The sequence below is a fragment of the Oenanthe melanoleuca genome, chromosome 2, assembly GCF_029582105.1.
Source record: "Oenanthe melanoleuca isolate GR-GAL-2019-014 chromosome 2, OMel1.0, whole genome shotgun sequence".
Classification (NCBI taxonomy): Eukaryota; Metazoa; Chordata; class Aves; order Passeriformes; family Muscicapidae; genus Oenanthe; species Oenanthe melanoleuca.
In genome coordinates this window covers 23,349,974-23,370,838 of record NC_079335.1, presented here as the reverse complement: position 1 = coordinate 23,370,838, position 20,865 = coordinate 23,349,974, and the positions used below count along the sequence as shown (strand labels likewise).

General features: G+C 39.4%; 1 protein-coding gene across 2 annotated transcripts in view; it reads left to right on the top strand.

The window, feature by feature from the left end:
- Window positions 1-1,852: 1,852 nt before the first annotated feature.
- Window positions 1,853-20,865, top strand: part of DPY19L4 (dpy-19 like 4) — a 33,694-nt gene continuing 14,681 nt past the window's right edge. The window contains exons 1-13 of one of the 2 annotated variants that reach the window (XM_056485902.1): window positions 1,853-3,004; window positions 6,500-6,607; window positions 7,593-7,717; window positions 8,424-8,514; window positions 10,259-10,380; window positions 11,211-11,356; window positions 13,031-13,154; window positions 13,689-13,823; window positions 15,035-15,166; window positions 15,256-15,354; window positions 16,547-16,620; window positions 18,466-18,624; window positions 20,266-20,385. In XM_056485902.1, the coding sequence (XP_056341877.1) occupies window positions 2,866-3,004; window positions 6,500-6,607; window positions 7,593-7,717; window positions 8,424-8,514; window positions 10,259-10,380; window positions 11,211-11,356; window positions 13,031-13,154; window positions 13,689-13,823; window positions 15,035-15,166; window positions 15,256-15,354; window positions 16,547-16,620; window positions 18,466-18,624; window positions 20,266-20,385 (1,574 nt within the window). In that variant the 5' untranslated portion in view covers window positions 1,853-2,865. Of the gene's footprint in view, window positions 3,005-3,175; window positions 3,320-6,499; window positions 6,608-7,592; window positions 7,718-8,423; window positions 8,515-10,258; window positions 10,381-11,210; window positions 11,357-13,030; window positions 13,155-13,688; window positions 13,824-15,034; window positions 15,167-15,255; window positions 15,355-16,546; window positions 16,621-18,465; window positions 18,625-20,265; window positions 20,386-20,865 lie in introns of those variants that run through there. The other variant, XM_056485903.1, reaches the window with a different exon arrangement.

The window sequence follows — 20,865 nt, the reverse complement described above, 5'->3', positions numbered from 1 at the left end:
TATGCAGCATCTCATGCTGCTTCAAGGACAGTAAATGCAAAAGGCAGGGCAGAAAGATCAGGAAGATGGCCATGACAATCACATCTGTAGAGTCTTACAGGGCGCTGTTTAAAGAAATTCCAAAGGTCTCAGGAGAAATCAAAACAAAGATTTACCACCAGAGGATTGAAGCTAAGAGAGAATGGAGCCAAAGCAAGTTTCCATGTACCCAGCTCAGCTTCAGAGTGCAAATCTATATCAGCTCCCTTGATTTAATGTGTGTTTTACAATACAGGAAATGACAATAGAACCTGGCTCACTTATATCCTAGGCAAGGCAGGCAGGAGCTGAAGCAATCAAAACCAGTGGAAGCTGTGATGAAATAAGATAGAAAAATAATTAAATAGGTGGGGAAAATTCCAAAAGTTTTACATATTTTGTGTAACTTAATCTTAGGACTTCTTAGGTCCAGTTTTAAGTAATGCTTCCATATAGTCATTATCCCTCAATATCCCCCCACTTATTTCCTTGCAGTCCCCATATGAGGTGGGAAAGCACACCTTTCCAACTTTAAGCAAAATTTTGGTCCCACAAACATTTTTGTAGGCACTACTTTTTTACACTTTGGTAGAAGATATACAGCTTTGGAGAAGGAATAATCTGAAATAATTAAAATAAGTAAAACCTCTGGATACTGACAATCCAGAACCATAAGTTAGCAGCCTGAAAATTATCCCTACAAAAGGCTGAAATCAGGAGAACAGGTGAAATATCCACAGTTGTTACCTAATTATTGAAACATTAGAGATATTTTTAGGCATGGGATCTTTAACATAGAAAAATACAACCTGGTTTGTTTACAAAGTAAACAACTACATATTTTTAAAAATTTTGTGTAATGACAAACATGCCCAGTATTAATGCATGATACTGACTTCTGCATCTGTCTCCTGACAACAATCTCTAGAGGAGAGAAAGAATGATTGTTAAACTGGAAAGCATCAGTTCATGATGAACTTATAAACAAAAAGGAAAGTTATGTCTGCAGAGCTTAGAAACAATATGTAAACAGAAAACAAATGTCACCATACAGATACATGATGCATGTTTGTACAGAGAAAGCTTGGAAAAAGAACACAATATCCCTGTATTTATCCACTGTAATGTATTACAGCACAATGTTTAGGGCACACTATAGGCTGTCAAATGAAATAACTTTCATATCATATCAGTTACAGAAAGCATTTTGGAAGATTGAAGTGCAACAGTAATAACATTTTCAACATTACCTTAACAATCATTTCAGCATATTCACTCTGGGAGAAAGAAACTTGCATGAAAAATTATTTTTGATTCTCTCACCTTCAAATGTGCAATTTCTTTCCTCAGCAAAAATTAAAATCGAGTGAGCAGACTGGATTTTTCACTTCTCTGCTAACTATACAGTTATGCATGTAAATAACTCGATGTACATTTATAATTGTACTGAAATCAAGGTGTGGGATGATCCATGTTGGAGCATCAGTAAAAAAGTGAAGTTGCACAATAAATGCCCTTTATAGTTTATAAAACAGCAAATACAAAAAGGCTTAAGAAAAAAGAACATCTAGAGCACAACTAAGCAATTGTTTATTTTATGTCTGTCCATGTACTGATGGTCTGAGCATAAATATTTACAACAATCACTGTTCTTTTCATTGTAATAATTATTGTTGCTTATTCCAGTAACTTTAAAACCCCTAAACTAACTAACAAACAAACAAAAAAAACCCCAGTTCAAACACGATGCATTTGAAACGCAATGGATAATTTGTTCATCATTGAAAACGCAAGCAACTCCTTTCCCTATCAAAAATAAATCAACAACTGCAGAAGTATTTTAGATTTTATTAAAAAATCCAGGAAACTTATAAATCTCATTTTACACTCCAACAGGACACACATATTGGTTTAGTTTTTCCCTGCAGCTGCTGGACAAGCAATCAGTTTTCCAGCAGCTGATGGGCTGCAGGTCAGGAGACATGCAGCCTCCAAGGGGCAATTCCCATCAACCTCTTCCATAGAAGTTACCAGTCCTGTAATCACAGAATCGATTAGGTTTGGAAAGGCCTTGGGATCATCGAGACCAATGTCCGACCCAACACCACCAGGTCAACCAGACCCGGGCACAAAGTGCCAGTTCCTTAACCACCTCCGGGACAGTGACTCCACCACCTCCCCGGGCAGCACATTCTAATGTCTAATCACTCTGTGAAAAAATTCCTCCTGGTGTCCAAGCTAAACCTTCCCTGGCACAGCTTGAGGCCATGTCCTCTCGTCCTATCTCTGGCTGCTCGGGAAGAGAGACGGACGCTCCCCTGGCTGCCAGCTCCTTCCAGGTAATCGCCGAGAGCCGTAAGGTCACCCCGAGCCTCCTCCTGCTCTCCGGGGCCTGCGGAGCGGGGCTGGCAGCGGGAGCGGCACGGAGCGGCCGCGCTGCCCGGGAGGGGCGGCTTTGGGGCGGCGGGAGCGCGGGGCTCCCACACGGGAGGGAGCCCTGACCCCGCCCGGCAGCGCCCCGGTACTCCCGCTGTACCCCGTACATACGCTGTGCCCCGGTACTCCTGCTGTAACACCGTACATACGCTGTGCCCCGGTACTCCCGCTGTACCCCGTACATACGCTGTGCCCCGGTACTCCTGCTGTAACACCGTACATTCGCCGTGCCCCGGTACTCCTGCTGTAACACCGTACATACGCTGTGCCCCGGTACTCGTACTCCCGCCGTGCCCCGGTACGCCGCCGCTGGGCTCCGGCCGCCCCCCGCGCTCCGCAGCCGCAGTTCCGGCGGCGGGAGGAAGCGCGGGGCCGCTCCGCTGCGCTCCGCTCCGCTCGGCTCGCCGGGGGATGCGGGAGCGCTCCCGCCCCCGCGGCCGGCGGGAGGCGGGCGGCGGCGGCGGCGCGGGCGGGGCGGACGAGTCGCCCCGCGGAGAGCGGCGGGGGGACGCGGCGGCGGGCGGCGGGCACAGGCCGGCCATGGAGGAAGGTGAGGGCCGGCTCCGCAGGCCGCGGAGCGGGGCCGGGCGGAGGCGGTCGGGCACAGGCCGCTGGTCAGGCCGGCGGTGTGGCCGCCCCCCGCGGTTTGTGCCGGGGCCGTGCCGGGGCCGCCGCGCACGGACAGAGGTGAAATACCGGGTGCAGCACACGGGGCCTGCCGGGCCCAGCCCAGCCCAGCCCGTGCTTTGCAGCTAAGCGGAGCCGGGCCGGTCTTTAGGGGACATGGGGTCTTCTCTGCCCTCGCCTGGCATTGTGTGTGGGCAGAGCGCCCGGAGCAGCATCTGTGGGCTCCGTGCGTGCCTCCGTGAGCGTACTTTCTCTTTGGCATCCTTCCGTATGTTTTAGTCAGTCTTCCCTCTCGTTAAGTATTAGAGAGCATCCAAAAGAGGGCTACGAAGGTGGCCAAGGGCCTTGAGGGGAAGCTGGATGAGGAGCGGCTGAAGTCATTGGTTTGTTCAGCCTGGAGAAGACTGACAGAGACCTCATCGGAGCCTGCAGCTTGGTCAGGAGGGGAAGAGGAGGGACAGATACTGATCTCTTCTCGGTGGTGACCAGTGACCGGACCTGAAACTGCGTATGGGGGGGTTAGGTTGGTATTAGGAGGAGGTTCTTCACTCAGGGGGTGGTTTGGCACTGGAACAGGCTCCCAAGGGAAGTGGACACAGCACTGAGCCTGACAGAGTTCAAGAAGCTCTTTGACAGTGCTCTCAGGCACATGGTGTGATTATTGAGGTGTCCTGTGCATGGCCAAGAACTGGACTTGGATCATCCCTGTGGGTCCCTTCCAGCTCAGGGTATTCTGTGATTTGTTTCACTTTTAGCCCCTACACAAGTGTTTTTCTCCATGTCTTTAAAGTGCAAACCCCCTTCGTAGGGGATAGGAGATGGTGTTTAGTTTTCTTGGAGAAATCAGCAGAAACAAAACTGTTAATAAGCACCCAGAAAAATACAGGAGCAAAACAAGCATATGCAAATCTGTCCCATGGCATATTCCAGCATCCCAGCTGTTGTCAGCAGGGGTACTTTCTGAGTTGCACATGGTTTCTGTATGTTTAGGAGTCTCCAGTTGCTTGTCCTCCGCAACTGTGTCCGTCTTCTTATGAATCTGTGCAAACTCTACAGAACATTCTTTGGGTAGGAGTGTTCTGCATGAAGGTGATGTGCAATGAGCTGGTTCTTTTTAGCCTGACTCACTAGGTTTGTTTGAGAACTTCTTGTATTAGAAAAGGTGAATCACTGCTCATTATTCAGTGTGTTTGTGCACTTCACTAACTAGTAGACGTCTGGCATGTTTCTGTTGGTCATCCTCTTTTCTAGGCTGAGGCATCTTCAATTTGCTTCCCCATTCCTTGTGTGGGAGCCATTGCACGACTTAAATCACCTTCATGGCCCTTCTCTGAAAGTTTCCCAGCTCTATCTTATCCTTCTTTAGATGAAAGGACTACAGACAGTGCTCAACTAGTAGGCAGATTAGAAAAGTAGATGAGTATAGTGGCACAAAGTAGGAATGAGTTATGTTTTTCTGAGGCAGAAACACAAAAATAAGTGGAATGCATGTTTCCTGAAAGAGGGCTTATTTGAACTGGGGTCCTACAGGGAACTGAAAACCAGATGAAAAATTACGTGCTGGATGGAGAGTTACTAGAGACTGTGTCATCAAAAATTCTATAGAATTCTTAGTTGTTACCTTATTTGACTTTCATTTCACTCTGTGCGAAGTATTCATTGAAGTGAAAACAGCATTTGTTTGCAGCAGCAGCAGCAGCAACAAACACAAGTAACACACTCACATCTTTGTGTTATTGCTTTGGGGGTGGGGGATATGTTGTGCAGTCTTCAAAACAGAGGTGAAGATCATTTGCTGATTGAGATGTTTTTGTTTCAGAAGTAGAATTTTAAATTGTTAATGCTTTGGGAGCTTTCTATTACTGCTGTTAGTGCCATACTTGATAAGTTTGTTGCACTTCTGCTATGGTTCACTTCTCTGCCAGAGAAGCAAAGGCCTTTTCTCCAGTGTTCTCAGTGCTGTTGCTTTGGTTATAACTAGAATGACAGGGGCACTCAGTTGTCCTTCCAAGCACATATGTGCCCACTTTTGTGATCTAGGGTTTTCTCCCACTGTGTTTTATTTTGCATGATACAGATGATTTTTAACTGCAGTGATTGGTGTTTGCATTGCTGATAAACTTCTCATTTACATGTCATGAAGAGATGCTGGTATACATTTCATTTTGGATTGACATGATGATAAATGATACTGAACACTCTATGCCTTGTGTTGTTTAGCATCTTTACAGTCCTTTTCTTGTTTAAGAAGGTAGACATTTTCATTCCATGAAAAATGTTACCATTGAGATCTTGGTTTGCTCAGAATGATTTATAAATTGCTCTGTCAATACACTGGTGTCCTGGTCCAAGCAGACATTCCTTTAACCATTTATATTTCTATCTCTAGTTTCTAGCATTTTGATCTAATATAATTGAAGTAATATACAAGCAGAATACTTAAAAGCTTTGTTGTGAGGTGTGAAGATGGACACTTCAAGTTTAAGGTTGGATGGGTTTATTATGAAAGAGCTGTTTTAAGTCCAGAGGAAAATTGGTGGCTGCAAAATTTCGAGCAATGTTGGACAGTAGGTCAAACAGGAGAGGTAAAAATTCTGGAGTGTGAATTACAGTTAAAACTTTTCATTACACTTCCAGAATGACAGAAATATTGTGGGATATCTTTAATATAGGAATTATAAAATATGTTTGCAATGAGTCTTTTTGTATGTAGACTTGAAGTCTGTGAATTACTCTCGTTGCCTTTCAGACTGTAAAATAAGTGAAGCAGGACTTCAAACTGCTGCTGCTCACAAAAAAAGTTAACAGAAGCCCTTGGTCTTATGATGTGATCTATGTGGCTGAGCAGACTGGGCTTTTTAGTTATATGTTAGACTAAATACTTGTAAATCTGCTTAGTTCCAGTAGATCCAAAAGCAGGAAAAAAGTGATAGTACATTTGCTTTATAAAAGCCTTTGCCATATAAATAATAGGCATTTCAATTTAAAAGTAATGGACTAGCCCAGTTTATGTATTGCACTGCTATGGCAGCATAAAACCAGGATGAGAGTAGAATGGAATTGGCACCAGTTTCTCCCAGTGTCTTTGTCAACGTTTCTAAACTACTGATTTCCTTCATTTGTGTTCACCAAATGGAATAAACCAGTTAGCTTCCAGTTTGGATTCTAGCTTATCCCAGAGCGTGGCCTCAAGAGAATACTCTTATTTTTTCTAAGGAATAACATAATAATTTATACCTATAGTGTTATATTGTTATATTAGTTGAGCATATGACATACTTTAATTGAGACTTTGTCAAATACATCTTTCATGGGTTTGAATCAGTAGCAGTAACTGGCTGCTACCTGCTGCTGTGTGGATTTCCCAGTCTGATTTTAGGTATTGTGTTGAAATAACTTTAAAAAAAAATGTCTTCAGGGGCAGCAGACCTGCGACAGAGGAAGAAACAAAACTGCACAGAATCTGACAAAATGGATCCAGAGGAGAGAAACAAAGAAAATTCAAAGCTGGGAAGGTCGCCAAAATGTAAGCTACAGAATTTTTAGCTGACTTTTGATTGTTTTTTTCATTATTCTCTTACATTTTATGGGAAGATGTTTGTAGCACAGTAATTCATAACAGACTTACTTTGAATTAGGTTTTTCAATATTTCAAGAGAAAACAGGCATGCACATTAGAGTTCTTTAATTATGGCATTTTATGTATTGGAGGGTGAAATAGTAGTCTTGGATTGTTTCAGGCTTGGGGAGGGGAGGTAGAGGCAGGGGAGTTAAGAAATTTGCTGTTACTATATGCATACAAATAAATATTTTTATTGCTTCTGGAATGATCTTCTGGTTGGAAGCTGATACGCATGAAATAATGGTACTGAAACAAGAACAGACGAAAAGTCCTTACAGCTTTTCAAGAGACAGAACTAAAACTGAACTAAACAGAACTAAATTAGGTATAATTTTAGGCAAGTGCTCACCAAGCTACCAAAAGCTTTTATGTTAAAAGTACATGCTGACTTGAGAGAGCTATGAATGAAGTAGACATCTTTTGAGTGAGTTTGGTAAAATTCAGATTTGTTCATTCTTATATTCAAAAACAGAATGGAAAATAGAATGTCTCAGAAAATATGTCAGATGTGTTATGCCACCTGTCTGTTAATGTCTTTAAGAAGTTTGTGGTGTTTTGGGTGGAATCTAGAGTTGCTCTATTTATCTGGAAGAGGCCTTTCTGAAGCTTCTTGGAATTCATTTGAAATTAAAGCTTGCTGGAGAAAATTTGCAGTGTAGTGTTTGAGTATTTTGTCTCAAAGTTCTGTGAAGCAATGATAACAATTGAGAAAGAAAACTACAGGACAGGAGTAACAAACCAGTTTTCAATGTATCTGTGCTGCTGATGGTGTGATAATTCTCATGCCATTAAGTTTGCTTGTTGTTCACAAATAAGAGTCACGTGTGGGAGGTACTGTTTGTTTCTCCATCCTCTGGACTATTTTAGTTTTTCCACTGTTCATTTTCAGATATGTTAATCCAGCGTTTTGCAAAGCTTTTCTTTGGCTGTCTCGCGGCAGTCACCAGTGGAATGATGTATGCTGTGTACCTCTCAACATATCATGAGCGGAAATTCTGGTTTTCCAGCAGGCAGGTAAAGATAAACTACTGCAACAAAAGCCAGATTGTGTCCTTGAAATCAAATCTGATCCATGTCATGTTGAAACTACTTGCAGAATCCTGTGTTCTTCTACTGAGGCCTCTGTCTTGGAAACAGCTTCTTTTTTTTTCGTTTTCTTTTTTTTTTTCCCTCCTGCTAACAGTTGTAATGGCTTGTCATGCTTTGGTATGTTTTTCCATGCCACCCTTTATCTTTAAAACACCTTTGTAAAATATGGAAAAGTAACTGAAGCATACTGGGATTGCAGAAGCTAATCAACAGGAATATGTGTTGGGCTTTTTGGGATGGGTTCTTTTGTGTTTGTTTTGGGATTTTGGGGGGGTAGGTTGTGTTTTTTGGTTGGTTGGTTTGTTTTTGTTTTCTTAAGAGCTCCATTATTAAGTGAAGTATAGAAAGTTGAATGAAATTCAGGTTTGTGAATATGAAAAGATCCTGTGGATTTTGTACTGACTTACAATGTGGATTTGAGTTACTCTGCTTCCAGGCATGTTTGCTAAGTTACAGAGAGCCTTATGTACCTCATAGAAATGCTGTGAAGATTAATGTTTTGTGGAATATTTTGAAAATGTACAGTGAAGTCATAACCATGTACCATGTTACAAAACTGGTCTGTCTGAAAATATATTGTCTTCTCTGGAAAGAGATTGCAGAAGATTAATTTTTCTTTTTTTTTTTCTAGGAACTTGAACGAGAAATTACATTTCAGGGTGACAGTGCCATTTATTACTCATTCTATAAAGAACTGCTAAAGGCTCCTTCCTTTGAAAGAGGTATGAAACTCATTTGTTTTATTAACTTTGAAAAGTCCTGTTCTCTTTGGAGACAGTAAAAAACTATAGACTGGGGAGACTAATTTTATTCTCTTATGTAGGTATATTGGCCAGATTAATCAAAAACTGAATGCTGTCCTAACTTTTCAATGCCTTTTTGAAAACAGTATTTAACTATTCTGTATGCCAGCAGATTGCCTTTAATCAATACTCTGGGATAGGGTAATATTAGTCTTGTGATGTCCTGTATCAAAGTTATCATTGGGTTTGCCTGTATCACAATAGTGGATCTTCTGCCATGTAAATATAATTTATGTTGAATTTGAGAATGAGGGGTGAAAATTATTGTTTTCCATCCTCTGTCAGAAGAGAGAGAAGTTTCTGTCACAAGCTGATCTGCTCTGTCCTGTCCCTGCCAGAAGTTTTTACTCTTGTCAGCTGTGATGAGTAGATGCTGGTGAGCACTGAGTGGTGGGGACAGAAAGCAACAGGAATGAGAACAGACTGAGTGACAGTGATCTTCCTTTGTGCTCCTGCTCTTTATCCAGCACTGGCTCTGGGGCTTGCTGACTCTGGGTCCCTAACCAAAAGGAAACTAAAGCAGTGAAAAGAAGAAGGAGCACTTTGGTGCTTGCTCAGGGAGTTCAGAAGTGTACTGCACTAGCATGGGGCTGGAACTCAGGAGAGAAGAGGATGAACTGTCCTATCTTGCAGTGGTCAGCCACTGAGTCAGTTCAGTCCCTTTGTAAAACCTCACTGAAGCTAGTAGAACTAAACTTTGTGGTTAGTGTTTTATTGGTTGAACAGTTTCCCAGCTGAAATGTAGCACATCAGCAATACCTGAGATCTTTGGTACACTCAGTGCCTCATGACCTCTGGGGATATTGCCCATGCTGTCAGTGGATGGACTGCATGCCTCATTCAGGGACGCTGTCTCTGCAAACAGGTAGACTCGTGTCTACAGGGTATTACAAGGCATCCAGTCTTCAAGAGTGTATTGCAGCTGTCCTGAACCCAGTTATAAGTCCTGAAAGACCTGGTTTGGCCTACAGACAACTGAAACTGCAGACCAAGATATGCTCAGAGCTGGAAACAATTGTCTGGTTTGACAGTTGCATTGTTTTTGAGCGTTTTGTTCTCCCTCTTATTTTGTTTTGGATTGTTTTTGCTCTTCCCCCTATTGTCCTAAGTATTGACAAGTCTTTTCTTTATTTATAACATTTTGAAATTATCTTGGAATGATCCTTCAAATATGGCAGCTTCAATTCCATCTTAACCCCATAGAAAGGCACACTGTGTTTGGTGAATGATTCTTAGAAATCTCAGAAATGCAGAGCTGAAAGGGATGGTGAGGCCATCATACCTGACATCCTTCTGGAGACAGATTTAATACATCCTGCTCATCCCTGTTAGATCTGTCTCACTCCTTAAGATCTTCCTGTGAAGGTGATCTATAGGCAAATAGTTCCAGCTCTGCAAAAGTGTGTTACTGAAAAGACTGTGCTTCAGATGATTTGTTTTGGGCCTTCTATTTAAAGACTAGATGGAAAAAGGGTAATAACTTTCTAGCTAGATCAGTAGGTGGAATGATATCTAACATGAACATTTCTCCTTCCTTTAAGACTATGTATGGTGAACCAGTCAGTAGCTTTAATAATTTCCCCCTATCTTTGAATATATTTTGGCCTCTTTTAGGAACAGTAGCAAGTCATTCCAAGAATATATTTTTTTTTTTTGTCTGTAGGTGTTTATGAGTTGACACACAACAATAAGACAATATCACTGAAGACCATAAATGCTGTGCAGCAAATGACTTTGTATCCAGAGTTGATTGCCAGTGTTTTATATCAAGCATCTGGTAGCGAAGTATGTGCATTTCTCCTACTTTCAACATTGTGGTTGTTATCTGTGTGTGTGTGTATGAGACTTTCTGTGCTGTGTCCAATGAAGACATACATTTTTTGTTGAATGAGTTGAGCTAAGGCTCTCACCAGGTCCAGGTTCTCCTCATTTCTGATCAGTCTCTGGCATAGGATTTTGGGGGTTTAATCTTAACTAGTAACCTTTTCTGTTATTCTTTACTTCTACAGACTGCATAGAAATGTCAGGAGTATCTGTGCTATCCATTAAAAACAGGAAAGTTAACTCCTTTGGAGTGTAGAAGTCTGTTATAGTGGTGCCTGTCTACCCGTTCTCATAGGGAAAAGCACTTCTGTAGATTAACCTTTTGTCAGTTTTCACTCTACCCAGGCTTTGTTCTGCTTATGCTGCATACTTGTTTCCTCTCTCGTTTTCTTTCCTTTCTTATTATTTACTTATTTTGGAACCATTTTTGCCACATCTTTACTTCTTCAAGTTCTTCCATTTTATAACTTCTTCTAGTAGTCCTTTGAACTTTATATCCCACTGCAGCATAGATTTATTAAACCTGACACACAGAGTGTTCAAGCTAAAGCAAATTCAAAAATCATGGCTCTGGCAAGCTGAGTCCTCAAGTGTTCGCTTAATTCACACTGTTTTGTTCTTCCTGAGCCCCAAATGAAAGCATGCCCAGTACTTTCCTAGAGTAGGAGGCATCTCTTACCTGTTTGTAAAGCACCTAGCACATTGTTAGCAGTAACAAATTGTAAATAGTAATAATTTCCAGCTTCAGCTCAGTTGCCACTATGTCTCTTCGTTTTTATTTGTAATTTCAGGAAGTTATTGAACCAGTGTATTTCTACATTGGTATAGTTTTTGGACTGCAGGGAATTTATGTGACTGCATTGTTTGTAACCAGTTGGGTTATGAGTGGGACTTGGCTGGCAGGAATGCTGACTGTAGCATGGTTCATTATTAACAGGTAAGAAAAACATCTTTATACAATCTAGTTTGTCAATAAGGCATTTTAAAATATTAGTGGATTTAAGTGATTTTAATTAGTGGATTGAAATGCTTTTATTAAGCTTTGTGTTCTCGCTGTGAGAGCAAAATCTTATGGTGAATAGAAAACATTTCCAAGAGATTCATTGATTCTCATGGTGATTTTTTTTAATGGAAAGGCCTCCTGTTGTCCAAACCATCCACGCTACCAGTTGAACTGACCTTATGTATGTGTGTGAATACAGGAGCATTCACACACAATTTCATTTCTCAAAAATATTCCTCAGAAGATTTGTTTTTGTGCTGTTGAAGAATGAAGACTAATGTTCAAAACAGCTGTAAAACAGAACTGCACTCTCTGGCCAGCTCCAAATATTGTGACAGTTGTCTGGTGGTATAGAAAGAAATTCTCAAGTGCATTTTTTTTGGTAAAGAATATTTGATTTATTAGTATTCTTTTTGTAGTTGGATTTTCTGCAAAGTGGAATTTTGTTAGATGATCATAATACCAAGATTTTTTTTATTTTATTTTAAAACAATTCACTTGGAATTCCCCTTCCCCACAATAATAGGAAGCCTTACTTGGGCAATGAAAACCTATGTTCATGCTCTTGGTTTTGTCACCATGGAACTCTGGGGCTTTCTGTGAACTTGAGAGCCCTTGAAATAAAAGAACTATGGATCAAACTGTTAAGGATATACCTTTAAAGTTGAACTGTTGGAAAGCATCTTCTAGCAATATGAAGTCATCATGACAGAATCTGTGATTAGGAGGTGAAAATACTGTTCATCAAGCTGGTGTGAACAGTGGAAAGTAGGAAAAATGGTGAATAACTCTGTAAGACTTTTCAACAATGAATAAGATTAAACAGTGTCAACAAAATGAAAAATTTAGTAGTTAAAAAAGCTCTGAGTATGCCTCTGTGAGAGGCTTCAGAGGGAAAAATGAAAGGTGATGCTTTTAAATACCTAAATGATAAAGGAACTTGAGGCTCCTTTTTAAAGGCATAGTAGACACAAAGAAAACTGTGTACCTCTGAGACTTATGCTTTTGATCACATTTGAAAGCGTGGTTTGTGCTTCTGAGTCACTTTATCACTTTTAAAAACTTTCACCTACACCTCTAATTGTGTGGATACTGTCAAGTCATTCCATGAGAAAACCCTGCATGCTCCCCATCCATCTTTAATCTCTTGTTTTGCTGGGCAGAATTTTCCCCGTAGATGAAATATTTGCTGCTTCTGCTGCTGTGGGGGAGCACCAGTTTGTATCCTAAGTATGTTGTGCTCAACTATCTAAATCACTTGTTTAAAACCTGTTGTATGAGAACTGAAAGGAATCTTTTCTGTCAGCTGTGAGCTGATTTTCATTGCAGGTGAAAAGGCTCGAAGCAGTTGCTTTTTGGCTTCAGTCCTATGAATGCCAGCTAACATGGAAACCTGCTAAATAGATGAGTAAAGATTGAGCCTTCCATGCTGTTAATAAATTGGTGTACTGTATCAGGAGCAGAACTGTGTCAGTGTTACTTTGCACCAAAATCAGGAAAAGTTTGCTTCTAAGGCCACATTTACAACTAGAAGTCACACTTAGGCTTTCCTTGATATTTTGTACCATAAATATTTTAATGCTTTTGTTTCTTTTTACTTTATTCTAGGACAGATACAACAAGAATTGATTACTCCATACCATCAAGAGAAAATTGGGCTTTGCCATATTTTGCATGTCAAGTAGCAGCTCTCACGGGCTATTTAAAAAAGAACCTGAACTGTTCTGCTGAGGTAAAGCAAAATTAGTTTCTTAATAAAGAGCTGCTGCTCTGGGTTAGTTACTTCTGTTATTGTTGCCCTTCTAGGCAGAAAACAATAGATGTTTTGTTTCTTCTTTTCAAAAGATCCAGTAGGATTTCACCTAGGCATGTGCAGTTTTTGCTAAGCAACTTGTGCCCTACCTTGTTGTGCCCCCAGGAGGGTTCAGAGAGAACAGTGTGGTAATAGACTGTGTGCTGCTTTTTTTTTTTAATAAAACAAGGCAGAATTTTTCCTATGTAAACTGCTTTTCTTGAAGAAGATGGTTTTTACTTTCTTACCATGACTCTCAAAAATGTTTCTTTTGGTTGGCTTGAAATGTTTTTGACTATTTCAGTAATTACTTTCTTCCATCTGAAAGTTAAGCACATCTGAAGTCAGCATTTTAATTATATCTCAGAATAATAATTAATTTCCGTAGTTTATGCTTTAATGACCTCTCAGTTACTGGTGACAGACATGCATGGGTACAAAATAAATGCTTTTTCTTTTCTTTTTTTCTTCTAGAAATTTTGTTATCTTTTGGTGAATGCCTCAACATATACCTTCGTGATGATGTGGGAATACAGTCATTATCTCCTGTTTGTCCAGGCTGTTTCTCTTTTCCTGCTAGACAGCTTTGCCCTGGCACAGACAGAGAAGGTATTGGAACTTTTCAGCCTACTGGTACCTGGAGGCAGCCTCTGAGGTGCCTGCCATTCATACTGCCCAGAAGCTCCAGAGGGCACAAGAGACTGAGTGATGAGTGTCTTGCAGCATGGGCCCAGCTGAAGTGCATGTGATATCCATCAGAAGAATAAAATAACTTTAAACTGAGTCTCTTTTGAACTGCTGTGTTTAGGATAGAAGCTAAGCAAAGCTTCTGAGACCTGAAGCATAATTGGAGAGCTAAAAGACTGATGAATGATAGTCTTCCGTTTTGGCCTAGCTGCCTCTTCTTTTCTTTTTTCCTGTTCACAGCAGGGTGGGCAGACCAAAGAAGTGCTCTGTTGGCTCTGTGCACTTAAAGGGCTCACTTGCACCCTCAGTGACCTGTCCTGCAGTGATTTGCCAATAAATAGACCAGACAGATGTTGAAGGCCAGTTGATTTTTCAATGCAAGAAAGTATTTAAATTTATTCTGCAAAATGGTTCTTAAAAATGTTGCAACAACAAGGCATTTTTGTTCTGCCTGTTGCAGTTGTTTATATGCTCTTTTGTACATGCATGCCTTCTGGTTTTATTAGGTATCAAACTGCATGCGATTCTAATTCTTCACCTCTTCTCTCAGTTTCTTTTTATTCTGTTCCTCAGCAGCTGGAAATGTTTGATCTATTATAATTCAAAGCAGAGTGCATAAGGGAGTAAATGGGTGTTTTGGTAAAAGTCTGAAGAATCAAGCATCAAGGTTTATAAGATCTGCTTATCAAATAGTAAATAACAGCAAGTATAGATGTCTGAGTATTCATTTCTGAGACAGGTTAATGAACAAGTTGTTTTGAGGTCAAGGAAAGCACCTATTTGCAGGTGAGCTCTGTCACAAATTGTGTGTTCTCACTGGTGCTCATAGTTACTGCTTTGTGCTGCATCACAGGGAGATGTTACTAAATGGGGAGACCTGGTAAAATACTCCTGCTTCTGGCATTTTTACAGAATTCTTGTGAAGTAATTGCCCATTAGTTACTGGGGCTGACCAGGATCATTTTCATGTGCAATGCTTTCCAACTAAATGGTACCTTGCTAGACACATGAGTTGAAGGATTGAGATCTGTTAATCCCCTGATGAACAGAGGAAGTGAGCTATCTACTGCTCTAAAAAGGTGTATTTACATCCACTGTAGTTTTATTTTATTGTTTATTTTTTTCTTCATCAGGTGCACGAGGTGTACAGAATCTACCTGTTTTCTCTCATCGTGGGGTATCTGCTGCAGTTTGAAAATTCAGCCTTACTAGTGTCACCATTACTGAGCCTTGTGGTAGCTTTGATGCTCTCTAAATCCCTTCAGGTAACTAGACTTTCTTCTAACCCTGAGTGTAGTTTTGAAGTTTAAACTGAACTCCAGAATGATACAGCATTCTTTGAATATTTTTGCAGATGAATATGAAAAAAAGTACATTTGTGTCAAGATTGCTGAAAGTAATGTATATTTATTTGGTGCTTACAGTAGCAGTGACACTAAACTTCTTATTAAAGGTAAGATTTCTCTGAAAATGTGATTTTAATTTCAGAATCTAAATGGAAAGTTGCAGATATATCTTGAAAAAATATTTTGAATTGTAGCGTATCTCATTGATACAACAGTTCATGGCTTAATTCATAGTCAGTATGAACTAAAAATTCTGTCATTTTGTAGCAACTCAGACAGCTTGGTCTTGTTAGGGTTTTGGTCTTCTGGGTTGAAACAGTACAGAAATACTCTTTGAAAGACATTTAATGTATTTTATAAATATGGCCTTTGTTATAACTTGAATGGCCTCTACAGACTAGTCTGAGTATTAAAACAATATTCTTGTGCATGGTGACACAATAGCCAGAAGCAAGTATGAGTAGTCTTAGGGTAGATACTAATTTTCAATTACATTTCAAGTAGAGCATGGCAACAGAGGCTTTCACTTTGTGTAGGGGTCAGTTAAGAGTTGAGATTACTCAGTGGGATTTCAGCCTGGTCTTGTATTTCAACTAGCAATTCCCTCTTGCTGGCCTTTTACACATATCATTGTGCTTTTCTTCTATGTCTCAAACTCACCATGGTTGGGTTAATTAAAAGTATTAACTTAAAAGTAAAGAAACTACTGAACCCTAGAAGGCTTGAAAGAATGCTCACATATAATTATTTTCTTGTGCCATTCAGGCTGATTAGCCGTGCTGTATCTCCAGGAAAATAAGATCTAACCTTGAAAAATATGAATTAAATTGCAGTTATGAGTAAGTTACAGAACTTTAGGCAGCTCAGACAATCTGTGTGAATATTACAAATGCTCATGACTTTTGTTTAGGCTGCAGTCCTGTTTTCTAATGGAACCAAGTATGACACTCTTAGGCTTGTTTGAGAGTAAGTGTGTTTTTCATGATCCTTGTTACACTGCTCAGTAGTCTTTTGACAGCTTATTGGCAGCTTTTTACTTGCCCTCTTGTTGTGGCATGGGAGTGGCATGAAGGCAATAACATTCTCAAGGAAACTCTGAATATAGATTTATTGAAGTGAAGATTTACAATACTATACCAGTACCTTAATTGGCACACTTAATCCATTTTGTTAGTTTTAACTAAATCTTGAATAGTTGATTGTTACCTGACATTTTGTAATCTGAACAAAATGAACTGAACTATGTGAAAACTGCTTCCAGCATTTCCTATGATTTTTCTCTGCTAAATTAATTTTCAGATGTTCATTCCTCATAAAGAAAATGAGCATATGCTGAAGTTCATTGAAGTAAAACTTGGCTTAAACACAACTAAGTAAGTTTATTTAAACTCTTTACATCTCCCAAGGTATCCAAGCTTTTGAAACTATTCTGAGAAGTGTAACATTCCAGTGGCTTGTGAGAGTTTTGTAGAGGAGCTAGGGAAATAGTTTAGTTATTTGTTGTCTGATTTTAAGATTGATGTAAAAAAAAAGCACATACAGAATTTACTTAGGATATTGAGGTTTCTGAGGCACTTCAGTATTTTTTATGCCTTGGGGTGAAAGCATTTCATGGATTTTTGTTCTCTTGTGATGTTGGAGAGTGAAAACTTTCTGTATCCTGTCTAGTGTTTCTAATAAGACTTGAAAGCAAAGATAATAGGGTAAAGGTGGCAGTGTTTTTTATAGCTTGGAAAAGAAGGCTCTGGAAAGAGTCATGAAGTATTGATGCTATCTCAAAAGAGGCTTGGGTTGTGGGTACCCCCAGTACTTCCTTTATGTTTTGGAAGAAATTAGGACAAGGAACATCTTAAAAGTCACAGGGAATTGTGATTCTAAGAAAAAACATTAGTATCTGTAAAAGAGTTGGATATTGGACTGCAAGAAGATGTCATGGCAACAGATTTTCTGGAAAACTTCCAGTGGAGTATTAGTAAGGACTGACACAGTCCTGGACCAAAGCCAAGACTTGCAATTTTGTGCAGGATTTGGAACTCTCTCTGAAGAAGTGCATCTCTCTTACAAAAAAACTACTTCACAGCCTTTCAGAGGAATAAGTGGAAAATTACATCACACCCAACTGAAACTGCTGGGGAACTTTTGGAAGACAAGATGTAATGACGTTGACTACAATACATTGTTTAACACACACACACACACACACACACACACACACACACACAACACACACACACAGACACACACACACACATACTCATTCTTAAGTGTTTTGCAAGAAAAGAAAGGACTCCTGGTCAGGATTTCCATTTATTCAGCTCCCAGGTATTAATGGATTTCTCTTTTGTTTTTTTCCCCTGGGGCCTTACTTAACATTACTTTTCAGACTGTCAGACTCTGCAATGAAGCCAGAGATTGAGATGAAGTGGATGCCTTTATGCCTGGAACACTGTGTAACTGTGTATTGGAATTATGATTTGTAGCAGAAGAGCTTCAAGATCTGTCTTTTAAGGCCAGTTTGGCCATGCCCAGCTGTTAATCTTTAAACTGATTCTGTCTAGTTGAAAGTGGTTCTGTCCTCTAGTCTTCCTTGGGAGAAAATGAAAAGAAGGAGGAAAGCAAAACAAAGACAAGAATGCATTCACAGCACCACATACTGCACCAGTTCCAGTTGAGAATGCACACTGACAGTGCTGCTTATTATCTTCCTGCTCCTAACTGAGAGAGAAAAATGATCAAGTGGCTTCAGCTACAGAACTAGAATTTCAACATTAAGGATTTTATTCCTGGCAGAGCCTCAGGCTTCTTTGTGATCTCAGATGACCACTTTCCCTTCTTCATCTCCTTATTAGGAATGAGGACAAGCATACCTTCTTGCATCAATATCTCTAAAATCTTAATCCACTGTGACAAGATTCTTTTGGTCCCCATTATGGAGTTATATGGGAGGTTGGGCTTTTGTGATATAAAGGACTTATAAAGGACCAGACTATAGTCTGGTCTCTTCAGATCACAAATACTTTTTGGAAAAATAAACTTTTGACAATTACCCTAAAAAGTATTTGCAAAGCAGTTTCAAATAATAAAAAGATGATGAATTTCAAGTAGTTTCCTATGATATGAATAGGTTAAACTTCTATTGTTTTGGCTGGGTTGTTGGGTTTTTTCATAATCTATGGGATATTGTTATTGTTTTTAATTGAATGTTTTTGCCTTACTAGGAATTTTACAATGAATTGGCTCCTTTGTCAAGAATCTCTTCAGGCACCCTCCCAAGACTTTTTTTTGCGACTAACACAGTCATCCCTGTTGCCTTTTTATATTTTAGTATTAATTATCTGCTTTTTTTCTGTAACTCAGGTCATTTTTAGAAGAATTTGGTAAGTAACTTATTTATATGAAAAATAATTAAAAATAAGAGGCTTCAGGGAATGGTCATCATGTTTGTTGCTCCAAAGTTTATTGTACATTGAGCTTGTCAGGGTGTGAGCACAGTGGGAAGGCCCACCAGAGCCTTCTAAAGGAAAGTCCTTTAATGAGGAGGTTCTTGATCATCCCTCCTGTCAGAAAAGGGATTGTCATTGGTTTGTTTCCCTGCAGGTGCAATTCCTGCAGAGCTCTGCCTAATGTTTGCTGTTTGTGTATGACAGAGAAAGATGATATATCTGTAGTTCTTCTTCCAACAGCAAAGTTATCTAATTGTTCCTAGAATTTGTTTTTCTGTTTTGGATTTGGGGTTTTTTGGTTGTTTTTTTTTTTTTTCAAGTTTACATGTTGAGAAAGATGAGGTGGGTGGAGCTGAGAGGACTTTGGATTTCTAATGCTTCACTGTTGATTTTTTAAAACACTTGTTTACTGTGATAAGGTCCACTAGCCGTTGCTGCTTGGAACAGAGCTGAAGTGAAACTGACTCAATTAGTTTTAGTTTCACGGTGATTCACAGTTCCCTTGAGAGAAGGAGTAGTGGAACTGTCTTTGTAAAAAGACTAAGAGTACCAACACTGTAGATCCTAGCATAAGTTGTCTTGGAAACTCAGTGGTTAGGAAATTATCTCTTCCTGGTAGAAGATGAATGGTGTAACTGCTCAGATACTGGAACAAATTTCTCACTTGTCTGCAGCAAAAATCAATAGGTTTATTTCAAGGATGAAGGCTTCTAACACATAAGGATTACGCTGCTATAAATGAAGATGTTTGTCAGGTTGGATGTGTGATAGGATATTTGGAACAATTTTTGTTATTCCTTATTGTTTGCTGGTGGTTAAAATAACTATTTATTACTTTGTAATGAGGCAGTGACTACACTATGTCCAACACCTTTTTAAAGAAAAGCTTAAAATAAACCTTCTCCTCTCTCTTTTTTTCTAAATTTTTTAATCTGTTAATAATCTCAATTTTTTTTCTAATTCTCATAAGGAAGCTTATTATAAAGATATAACCTGAAATCACATAGTGGTAGAAAGAATTGTGATGTATTATGCCTTGCTATCTTGTTAGTAGAAAACCTTTCATTGCAAGATTTTGACAATGATTTTTATTTATAATATATTTCTACAATTTATAATAATGTGACTAAAAGCTACTTTTTTTATCTTTGTTGTACTCATATTCCATACAGGATTATCATCCTACAGATTCCATAATTCTTTACCAAGATAATGCTATGAAGGAACTTAAAATGCATGTTCAGCATGATTTGTCTAAATGTTTGTAGAGTGTACATGCAAGAGCAAATTAGACTGGCTCTTGGTGGTGAATTACCTTAAAGTAAGATTTATGGTCATAGGCAGTGTGATCCCATTGTATTAATTTGCTCCAGAGAGGTTACAGTCTAAAACAAGGGACAGTGGGTACTGATATGCCATTCATCAAGTGCAAAAAACAAGTAAACAGTGCAATAGTATTATATGCTATCAGGTAGAAAGATCTCAGTGCACTGCTGACTTAAAAGTATTTTTATTGGCACCTTTTCCTGGGATAATAACTGAATTAAGTGATGTTTCATTTTTTTCCAACTGCAGTGGTGAACCACTGAAAGAGACAGTTAAACTTGAGGATGGTCGAATTGGAGAGAGGCCAGAAATAGTTTATCATGTAATTCACACAATTTTGCTTGGCTGTCTAGCGATGTGTTTGGAAGGGTAAGTCTGATTTTGATGTATCTCTTTTGAAAGCAACAGAGTTCCTTACTGGACATGATATGCTGTTTATCCCTTTGAAACTCACCCTTTTTGGGAAATAATTTTGGCATATAGTGATACTAGTTAGGACTAGTCAAAGGTAATTTTGATTATAAATCAGATATGGTTATATGAACGTGGTGCTTGGTCTCTTTTTTCCAAGCTTTAATGCAGCAAGATCCAAGACATTATTTGAATCACAATTTAATTGCATTCTTTATGGTATTTATGTGTATAACTGTGCTGTAATTATTTTTAGCAAGAGCTTATGTAGTGTTTTGATGAACAGAATACTGCTGGAATATTGGGGCATGGAAGATTTCTTATCCATCTTCTTGTGTATAGGCTACCTTGAAGTGTACCTTTGCTTGACACATTAAAGCAGTAGCAGAACTAATTTCAAAAGTATTGTGTTAGTCCTTAAAGCTAGAGGAGCTGATG